Below are 11032 nucleotides of genomic sequence, written 5' to 3'. Positions count from 1 at the left end.
GGTTCATCAATGTTTTTTTTGTTGTTTTTTTTTTACATTTTTTTATTGGAACTGCACTGAATGCTAAATGTTCACCTTATACGAGAAACAAATACAAATACTCACGCTAAAAACAAAATCATCATCATCATCATCATACTGCTGCTGGGTGGCTGCCTCTGCTCTGCTGTGATGGCGGGGGGAGGGGGGGCACACTATGGAGGAGTTTGTCTGCTATTGCTTCGAGTACAGGTTGCACACCCCAACCTGCTCCCTTCCCAGATAAGACTGCTTGGCCTTGTTTGGACAGAACAAAGTAATAGGAGGAGGAGGAGTGGATCACACAGGACAAAGGTTATAGGAACATCCAACTACGCAAACTAACGGGATTTCAACTCGTCAACACCCAAAAACTTGAGATGCACCTTTTTTTTTTCTTTTTTTTCTTTTTTTAAATAATCACAGGCATTAATAGCTGCAAAAAATAAAGGGGCGGGGGGATTCCTGAGTGTATAATTAACCCTTTACTTTTGGGATAAATCTTGGAGTCATTCTAATCTTGGATAATCAAGTGTCATTTCATGTATTTATCACCAGGAGAAAGAGTTAGCATTCATGTCCAATCAGCAATTTTCTGGCTTCTGTTGTTGGGGAAAATATTAGATAAAAGAAGAAAAAAGGGGAAGGGCTGAAAAAAATAACAGAAGGGGGAGGGGGGCATCAGGAAAGGTTCAGGATGGTGGAAAAGGTCCAGGAGCAAAATGTTTTGTTGTCGTTGGTATGGTTTCCCGTCATGAGCTCTGAGGGTGGGGTGTCAATTGGACATATCCATTTTGGTGGGCCGAGTCCCCCCGCCCCCGCAAAAAAAAAAAACAAAGACGAGTAAAAACAAAGACGTTAAAAGTAGAAATCCACCATGTTTTTGGGGACAGGTGACTGTCTCTTGGTCCCAGCCGGGGTGGCTCGACGAGTCCGTTCCAAGTTGGGGTTGGGGGGTTGGAGGGTCCCTTCTTGTCGCTGCTATTGCTCGGTGAGGTGCTCTCTGGGCTCGCCGTGTTTGGAGGGCTGGTTGGGCGATGGGGCCTGTGAGGGGTGGGTACCAGAGGGCAGGGTGTGGGCGATGGGCACCCCGCCCGGCACCATGCCCTCTAATGCCCCCGGGAGGCCACCCGGCGCCACGCCCACTACGCCTGGCGGGTATCTAAAGGATGAGGAAAGAGGAGAGAATGTTATCTACATGTGCAGAATGGGAAGGATTCATTCATTCATTCAGTTTGTCTCTGTGCAATCTCCTGTATAAAAAAGCATGTATGTTTTTCACATTTGGGCTGTTTTAACCGTGCTGAAAAAACTAAAATAAAATACACAAGTTATAATCATGTTTTTAGTATAGTAAAATAATAGTAATATTTGCATATATAAATATATAAAATATAGAAATAATAATATGGAAATAATAAAAAACGTGTCAGATTTAAATACATATTTGGAGATACATACTTGTTTATTGAACAGCAGCATCATTTACAAAATGTGTGGACATTTTTTTTTTTATTCTACAAAAATTACAAAAAATATTTTAAAAATGTAATCAATGTTATAATTTGTTTTAGTTTTTAAAATGTTATTTTCAAATTTGCGCAGGATAACACTAAAGTGCAACAGGCACAGCAAAATAAAGGGAATAGAGTTCCTCTCAAGGGGAAGGTTTTTACAAGGGTTGGCGGGGGTGCACTCGATCATATACTGTAGGACTGAGGAGAGGAAGAAGCATCTCCAAGCGTTTGAATTATCACCACAACAGAACCCCAAAAAGTAGGAAAAAAGCTCTACTAAAGTACATATTAAAAATAGTAATGGAGGGTACAGGAGTGGAAGGTGGGCAACACAAGTCAATGGGGGGTGGGGTCTAGCCAGGTGCATTTACCTGCTTACCCGATCTAGGCATTTATTTTGTCTTGGGGGGCTCCCGTTGTAACAGCCGGGAGAGTTTGGTTCGATTGGCTGCATGGAAGACAAAAAACATGGAGGCCGACATGCTGACATCAGCAATAAGTCTACTTTAGGACTCAAGAAAGTGACAACTAATTCTATTACATTATTATTATATTATATTATAATCATCATCATGTTATCATTTCTTTAACACATCAAATTCAAGCCCCTTTAGCTGAGAGCTGTGACAAATTAGTCATTTTTCGTGCTAAGATGATAGTTAATATGTACGTGTGGTATTATTTCTCAAAACAAGTGACAGAAAAGTGCAACATTAAAATTTCCAGTGTGGACTTTTTCATGTAATTATTCTAAATCAATTTGCTTCAGACACGCATATACTGTATATGCATCATACATGAAAGATCAATATTCATACATTCCCTGCAACATTCATGCATTCTTTTAGTTACTTGGATTTTTAAAAGTTGTATAATGTTATTTAAAGTTTCATATTCATTTGATTATTTTTATATTTTAGTATTTTATAACTTTTATTTTACTTTTATTGTATAAATAGAGGCAATGCCATTTTCATTCTTTTTTTTTGTTTTATATTAATTATTATTTCTGTCTAGGGTGTGCCCCACCTCTCACCTGAAGTCGGCTGGGATGGGCTCCAGCATACCCCCGTGACCATAGTGAGGATAAGCAGCATAGAAAATGCATGGATGGATGGATGAATTATTATTTTAATTATTATTCTCTGTTTACATGTTTATAATTGTATTTTATTATTTCTCCATCCATGTAATCCAAGCAGATTCCACAATTTTTATTACCTTTTACTGCATTAAAAGAGGCGGGAATATTTTCATTAAAATATATACATTTTTGTTAATACTGTATTCACATTTACAGTATGTATTTTATTTGTATTTCTTTTTTTTAAATATTTTGATGATAATTTTCAGCTCATGGAATGGAACATTTTAAAAATGTGGCTGAGTGAAAATGAGTGAGGGATGCACGTTTGTCTCCTGACCTGTAGGCAGCTCCATTGAGTTCGGGGTGAACACCAGGTTGGTCCATGACAGCCCAGGGTGCGGTGGTGACGAAGAACTCCTTGTTGACGCAGTTTCTTAAGCTGTCTGGGATACGGCCTACACAAATCCACAAGAGTACCGTGTACTGACACACCGCTATTTCATGAAGACGAGGATTTATTTTTACCAGTGATGGCTCTTCGGATCTCGGTGGCGGCCGCCTCCCTCATCTCCAGGGAAGCCTGCTCGCTGTACCACGCTGTGTGAGGTGTGCAGATCAGGTTGGGGGCGTCTTTGAGGGGGCCTTGAGCAAAACTACACCCACACACACACAAACAAGAAAGAGAGAAAAGGCTATTCAACAACAAAATATTGCACTTTTTTTCAAACTCTTGAAGCGATTCTAGCAGCTTATACTGTACGACATTACATATTATACATACACACATTTATGTACACATTTCTATATACAGTATGTATTTATATGTAATACCAAATAAGGATTTGATCACATTATACAGTATGAGCTAGTATTATTCTAAAAATGAACAAAAGAGAAATTAAAATAGTAAAAAATATATATTTAACATTTGAGTTGTATATGATAAATCACCCCCCCTCCCAACTTAATTGCAGTAGGTTTTGTTTTTAGCTGTAGATGAAGTCAATACATTAAAAAAAGTAATAATTCAAGACAAACTAGTACGGTTTTTAAATAATAAAAATAAATACATACATTCACAAAAATAATTATAAGACAAACTAATAATAATGTAAAATAATAAACAAACAAATCTATAAATTGATAATAATACTACTACTTACAATAGATAAATACTTTAATATTATGAATAAAATAATAGTATGAAATAATAAAAAAATAATAATTGTCTCATGCAAACCAATACTATTTTGAATAATAAAAATAATAAGTGAATACATAAAATAATAATAATAACAACACAAACTAAGGGAAAAAATAGTGTAACATAATAAAACAATAAATAAACCCATACAACAATAGTAATAATACTACTACTAATAGATAGATAGTATAATTAAAGAAATGACTGCCTAATGCAAAGTCATACTATTTTTATAGAATTAAAATGTATAATAGGGACGGTCTAGAGTGGGAACAGCAAAGGCATGCTACATGCTAGATTGGAATATGCTGTACGGTTTATTAAAAGAAATGAGCAAGCCATGAGGGCAAAGTCTTTGGCCAAAAAGCTTCAGCAAAATAATGTCTATGAATTCTGGAAAGAAGTTAAGGTTATCAATAACCGTAAGATGAGCCTGCCATCTAATATTGATGGGATTATGGGGGCTGGAAACATTGCTGGACTGTAGAGAAAACATTCTAAGGATATTTTTAACTGTGCTAAGAGTGATGAAGTTAATGTTGGTGATGTTTCTTACAATGATGGTGTGATTATTAGACCTGATGAGGTGTATCAAGCCATTGAGCAATTGGTAGTAACAAAACATGTGGCCTTGACCAAATAACAGCAGAACATCTGAAATATGCAAGCAATAGAATCTCACTATGTATTTTTCTGGATTGTTAATGCATGGCATGTTGTATATATATTTGTGTGTGTTTAGTTAATTTAAATATGGTTGTATTATAGTTAAGAATATGGTAGTGTTGTGCAATAGATGTGATAGTTATGTGAAATGACATGTTTGAACGACAGGTGTCGCTAATTCGCAAGGTTGTACAGAGCGTAGAAGAAGTAGTTCAGGAAGTCAGAACAAGAAACCCGAAAAAGTGTTACAGACGCATGTTGAACGTATGTTGTGTTACGAAGTAAAGAAAAACCAAGAAACGACATTTCTGACGTCAACTTCATTCTGTGACTAGCAACGAAGTTACAGCTAAGTTACCACATGGCATCCTGCCTGACTCTATGTTGTCCATTTTATTCGTGCCGGTAGTCAAGGACAAAACTGGCAAAAATATCCAGCATAGAAAGCTACAGGCCAATTGCTCTGGCTAGTGTACTATCCAAAGTATTGGAAGGAATACTCTTGGATAGGCTTCAAGAATACAGAAGAATCACTGACAATCAATTTGGTTTAAAAAATAAACACAGTACAGACTTTCGCATATATGCACTGAAGGAAATAATAAGTATGGAAGACAGAACACTACGATATTTATGTGTTTTCTGGACGCATCAGAAGCCTTTGACAGAGTAAATCATGGCAAGTTGCTTGTCGAACTACAAGATCAAGGGGTTCCTCCGTATTTGATAAGGATTTTACACTTGTGGTATACTGTACACATCAAACCATGCAAACGAGGTGGAATACTGTCACCTGTTCTTTTCACTTTGTATATGGATGATCTTTCCAAAAAAATGAAAGAAAGCAAGTCACTGGATGCATGGTGGGGGAGAGTGTCACTAATCGTTTAGCTGTTGTGTCTCCTTGGAGTCTGCCTTCACTGAACCTTTACAAAGTGACACAAAGTATTCCTCTTGTCTCTTCTTTTTGCCTGTACTTATTTTAATCACCTGGACAACAATGATTATATGCGTGTTTTGTGTTGTGTTTTTCTAGACAAAAGCAGACAAACTAAGAATCTAATATAATAAAACAAATCCATAAAATAATAGTAAAAATACTACTACTTATAATAATAATAAGAAGAAGAACATTTTCCTTTCTGTGCATATAAAAAAGGATAGAGAAATGACTTGAGAATGTCATTTGCAGAAACAACTAACGTGAAGGGCTCCGTCTCATGGACGTCCAAGGCGGCCCCGCGTATCCTGCCCTCCTTCAAGGCCTGGGCCAGGGCCTTCTCATCCACCAGGCCCCCCCTGGCCGTGTTCACCAGGAATGCTCCTTGGCGCATCTGGAAGGAGACAAAAAACCCCAAAACTATTTATTTATGTCAGTACTCCCTGCCTCCTCCAGAGGGCGCCTACCACTAAAAACCAAGCCAATGAAGGCAATAGTAAGATAGGACCTGTTTGATGGTGAAGTCGTTGATGAGGTGGTGGTTGTGTTCGTTCAGGTTGCAGTGCAGGGACACGCAGTCGCTCTGGTAGAGGAGGTCCTGCAGGGTGTAAACGCGCTGGACGCCCAGTGAGCGCTCCAGGCCGTCCTGGAGGTACGGGTCGTAGAAGATGACGTTAAAGCCAAACACCTTGGCCCGCACTGCCACAGCCTGGCCCGAACGACCTGGGAACAGGACACACATGATGACGTATTATTTCTAACGTCTTAAAGGTCGCCTATTACGCAAACCAACCACCCAAACCACCACTTTTAAAAAAGCGGGCATCGCTACACATCTTAAAAGGAAGCTGCCAACTGTCCGTTCCAGCATGAAGGCGAGACTTTGCTCCATTTTACTGACTCATTCGCCCTTGGTTTTGTTCTTAATGTTTGTGAAAGTGGATATTGTTTCACAGCACGAGGGGGAGCCAGTGGTGCTGGTCCAACTGTGTGGACACAGTGAGTCTGAGCAGGTGTCAGAGGGAGCACATGCATGCGGGCACAGATAAGGTGGCACTATGCTAGAAGACGGAGTGCATCTGTCAGCTCGCCAGTGTTGAGACAGCGCAAAGTGACGCAATCACAGTCGGCAGCAGCGACACTACCTTCCGCCACGAGAGAGGGAGGAGGACAGAATGGAGAAATAACGGCTGAGGCCTGGGAGAGGCCAGGACAGGCAACCTTGAGATAATCCATGAGACGGGCACAGGCTGGGAAAAAACCTTATCATCAGGGCAGGAAAACAGGATATGAAGGCACACGAGAGAAAAAAACATGATAAAAAAAGCATAAAAAGGTTAGATTGTGTGTGAAAGCTGGTGATAAGACATCTAAAACAAACAGGATGGCTGATGGTAACTCACCGAACCCGATGAGGCCCAGAGTCTCGCCCCGAATGCGGGCGGCGCCAGATGCCACCTCACGGATCTGTTCCACGCTCTGCACCCGCGTGCCTTCCCGTAGAGCCTGGTAGAGCCAGGTGTTCCGCCGGTACAGGTTGAGAATGTGGCAGAGGGTGGAGTCTGCCGTCTCCTCCACAGCCGCCGAGGGAATGTTGCACACTGCAATGCCTGCAGGTGGGGGGGGAGACAACAATGTGGTTACTGACCGAAATGTAGTACACAACTGTCCTACTTCCTGCTTTTATACTTTCATGGAGTCCTCAAAAACAGCACAGTGCTCATATCTTCACACCTTTGACTAGTCCTATGTAGCAGATTCTCAAAAACAGCAAAGCACTCCTGTTTCTGAGGATCTTTGTCTAATGTTTTTGTATTAAGGCCTTAAAAACGGCAGAACACCCCTGGCATATAGAGGCTCTTTGATGCGTGCATTTGCGGTAGGTCCTTAAAAACATGATCACAGTCCTGTCATATAGAGGATCTCTGACTAGTTTTTGTCACAGGTTTTTAAAAATAGCAGTGTGGATCTGTAATATAGAGGACGTTTAGCTTTTTTGCAGTTGGTTCTTAAAAACACCAGAGCAATCCTGACATATAGAGGATCTTTGACTACCGTTTTTGTAGTCGGGTCTTAAAAACAGAAGAGTGGTCCTGTCATATAGAGGATCTCTGACAAGCATTTTAACAGTAGGTCCTTGAACACAGCAGAGCATTCTTGCCACAAAGAATATTTGAATTGTGATTTTCAACAGTAGGCCCTTAAAACCAGGATCTATGTTTTTTTTTTTTTCCCCCCCTTGAGAAAATTCAACTTCCTGCACTTCTGTGAGTCCTTGCCCTCCACTGAAGTCCTCATCCTGCTCTGTATCACATAGAAAACCCACACAGGACATAGAGAACAGCCTCTTCAGTCAATAGGCTGCAAAGAGCGGTCATATGAGCAGATAGTCTTTCCTGAGTGGGTGCCAGTTAGATGTGCAATCTCATACTGGCAGCATTGTCAAACTGGAAAAGCCTCTTGGAGGCAGCAAGCAGCCTGCTGATAGGAGAGTTTCACAAGAAGGACTCTTGTCGTTCTACTTCCTATCTCGCTGGAACATTCAAGCGTACGGATGCGGGCCGCCACTCATTTGATGTTCGATATCAACACTCGCTTTAGCGTTTGCGTCAGGGATCAAATGCAGTTTACATACCGGCAGGTGTCCCTAATATTGTGATGATGATGTGCGGTGTCCATACCGAGCTCTCCGGCAGCCTTGATGTCGATGTTGTCATAGCCGCTGCCGATGCGGATGATGATGCGTAGTGCTTTGAATTTCTCCAGATCCTCTCTGGTCAAGGTGATGGTGTGGTACATCATGGCCCCCACTGCCTCGTTCAGCACCTGCCAACCACACCCCGCTTTTGTCAATGCCTGCCTGCTCCCCCGTGACCATCACAAGATTCCTTCCCCAGAAAGCCATGAAAGTCACATGTGTGGCGTGACGGCGGACATTTAAAAAACATTGTAAGACTTCACAATGTCACATGGTCGCTAACGCCATTGACACAGTGTGCTTTTAGTCACAATTCAACATGCATGTCATGCATGTATGCTACTTGGGTTGCTGAACAATGGCTGGTAAAGGTAATAAGAGAAACTACTACAGACTCCAAACTACCCCAACTACTTTTGTTACTTTCACTATCAAAGCAAAATGTGGCAAAGTTTGTGTGCACTACTACTACTGTGTGCCTACTAGAGTGCACAACTACCAGGCGATTCTTAGTGCGCACACTTACTGGGCGACTCACAATTACACAGGGCGACTATTAATGTGCACAACTATCAGGAAACAAGTGATGTTAGGTAACTCAAGAATGCTGCATTCCTATAAAAGAACACAGTTAAATGTCTTTTTTGTCCCATTTTAAGGTGAGGAAAAGAAGCCGCCCGATAATCGTGCACACCGTGATATAGTGTGTTGATCTCCTTAGAGGCCACGCCCTCCCTCCGTTCACAAACACACGTCAGGAGATATGTAATAAGCTTGCAATTGGAAAACATGCAGAGAATATCTGAAAATACTGTGTGTACACAGAGTTGCAGTAGTGTAAGCCACTCTTCCAGTGCATTTCTAGTAGAAACTCCAAGTGAACTATGAATTACCCCTGCATGGCCGCATCCGTGCCGCTGGAAGAAAAGATTGGACATTTCCAATCTCCAGCACACCCTCTGGCTATCTCCCCTTATTACTGTGAAGTGCCGAATACGCTAGCGAGGTGAACATTCTAATCATGTTTTGGCTGATACGGTGGTGGCGTTAAAACAAACACGCGGCAAAAAAACTAAACAACATATCTCCTCAAGTCTTTGATTGAATTGATCTCCTCCGTGTTTTTTTAATATGTCCCACTTTCATAAACAAAAGCGCGGGGGGGGGGGGGGGGGGGGGGGGGGAGAGCGGAGGCTGCAAGATGGAGCGAAAGATAGCACCTTAGCGATAGCCACCTTCTATATTGCCTTGCAACCACAGCGGAGCAGCATGAGAAGCAATAAAGACCCGCTCTACAAGCCAAAGTAATTACAGCGCATCCCCTGCCGCTCAGGACGTTCTATTAGAACAATGCCACTCATGTTTGCATCATCACCTGGGCCTTGAGTGCCATGAACTCATAACCACGTCCTTTGCCTGGCAATGAAGCCAATACCTGAGTACTGCTTATATATGTATGCTGTTTAGAGGAAGTACTATTAGGGCCACGCAGCACAGAAAAGATATAAATACGACTACAATAAAGTTGCTCATGGTTTAGTTTATTTTGAACAGTGAAGTATGTCACATGTTTACGCTTGGAACAATTCACATGTCCGAAAAGGAGCAGGAAGAAGCGGATGGTTTTCAATCCCAGCCCTTCTCCATGACTCCAAAAACTACAGAGAATAGGTTGTAATATGAGGAAAAATGGCCTTAATGTTGGAATAAATTGTTGACAAAAATATGATTTTATGAGAACAGAAACAGAAGAATGAATGAGTACGAAAATACATTCACCAGAAAGACATCAGAATGCAGGAATAAGGTTGTAATATTATATTATATTATAATATTAACATTTAATTTTATGAGAACACATTTGCATTACAAGGAAATAGAACATATAATGTTGCTTAAGAATAAATACATACCAAGAGGAGTTTAAACAGGCATGGCGATAAATTCACTTCTCATAATATTTATAATAATATGTTTTATATAATAATAAAATATTTATTCTCATAATATTCTGTCATACAATAATTATATTTCTTTATTTTTTTAATTCAAAAATACAACCTTATTTTATTATTTTTATTTATTCACACTCCTACTTTAACAACTTTATTTTTAAATGTTTTCTTGAAATGCTTTTTTTTTCTTTCCAGTGGGCTGCATGCTGACAAATCAGAGGAGGATGGGCCACTTTTCCTTTTTTTTTTTTTTTTTTTTTAAACCAATCCATATACAGAGGTGTGAAAAAGTGTTTGCTCCCTTCCTGATTTCTTTTTTTTTAACGTTTGTCACACTTCAATGTTTCAGATCATCAAACAAATGTAAATATTAGTCAATGACAACAAAACTGAACACAAAATGCAGTTTTTAAATGAAACTTTTTATTATTAATAAGAGAGAAAAAAACCCATACCTACATGGTCCTGTGTGAAAAAGTGATTGCCCCCTAAACCGAATAACTGGTTGGGCCACCCTTAGCAGCAACAACTGCAATCAAGTGTTTGTGATAACTTGCAATGAGTCTCTTACAGCGCTGAGGAGGAATTTTGGCCCACTCATCTTTGCAGAATTGTTGTAATTCAGCCACATTAGAGGGTTTTCCAGCATGAACCACCTTTTTAAGGTCATGTCACAGCATCTCAATAGGATTCAGGTCAGGACTTTGACTAGGCCACTCCAAAGTCTTCATTTTGTTTTTCTTCATCCATTCAGAGGTGGACTTGCTGCTGTGTTTTAACTTTCTTCTTATACATTTTTCATTTTTTTCATTTCTCATAATATAATTTCTTTGTCATAATATTTTGACCAGTCCAGGGCACCCCACCTCTCACCCAAAGTCAGCTGGGATAGGCTCCAGCATACCCACAACCCTAATGAGGATAAGCGGCATAGAAGATGGATGGAT

General features: G+C 40.3%; 1 protein-coding gene across 10 annotated transcripts in view; it reads right to left on the bottom strand.

The window, feature by feature from the left end:
• Window positions 1-399: 399 nt before the first annotated feature.
• Window positions 400-11032, bottom strand: part of ctbp2l (C-terminal binding protein 2, like) — a 130866-nt gene continuing 120233 nt past the window's right edge. For 7 of the 10 annotated variants that reach the window (XM_054766878.1, XM_054766881.1, XM_054766879.1 and 4 more), the window contains 7 exons: window positions 8114-8258; window positions 6836-7042; window positions 5941-6155; window positions 5696-5826; window positions 3148-3275; window positions 2960-3077; window positions 400-1180 (listed from right to left, as the gene is read on the bottom strand). In XM_054766878.1, the coding sequence (XP_054622853.1) occupies window positions 1000-1180; window positions 2960-3077; window positions 3148-3275; window positions 5696-5826; window positions 5941-6155; window positions 6836-7042; window positions 8114-8258 (1125 nt within the window). In that variant the 3' untranslated portion in view covers window positions 400-999. Of the gene's footprint in view, window positions 1181-1906; window positions 1984-2959; window positions 3078-3147; window positions 3276-5695; window positions 5827-5940; window positions 6156-6835; window positions 7043-8113; window positions 8259-11032 lie in introns of all 10 variants that reach the window. The other 3 variants (XM_054766885.1, XM_054766876.1, XM_054766877.1) reach the window with 2 other exon arrangements.

The sequence above is a fragment of the Dunckerocampus dactyliophorus genome, chromosome 2 (genome assembly GCF_027744805.1).
Source record: "Dunckerocampus dactyliophorus isolate RoL2022-P2 chromosome 2, RoL_Ddac_1.1, whole genome shotgun sequence".
Taxonomy (NCBI): Eukaryota; Metazoa; Chordata; class Actinopteri; order Syngnathiformes; family Syngnathidae; genus Dunckerocampus; species Dunckerocampus dactyliophorus.
Note: the sequence above shows the minus strand (reverse complement) of the source record. Positions and strands in the feature narration are given on the sequence as shown.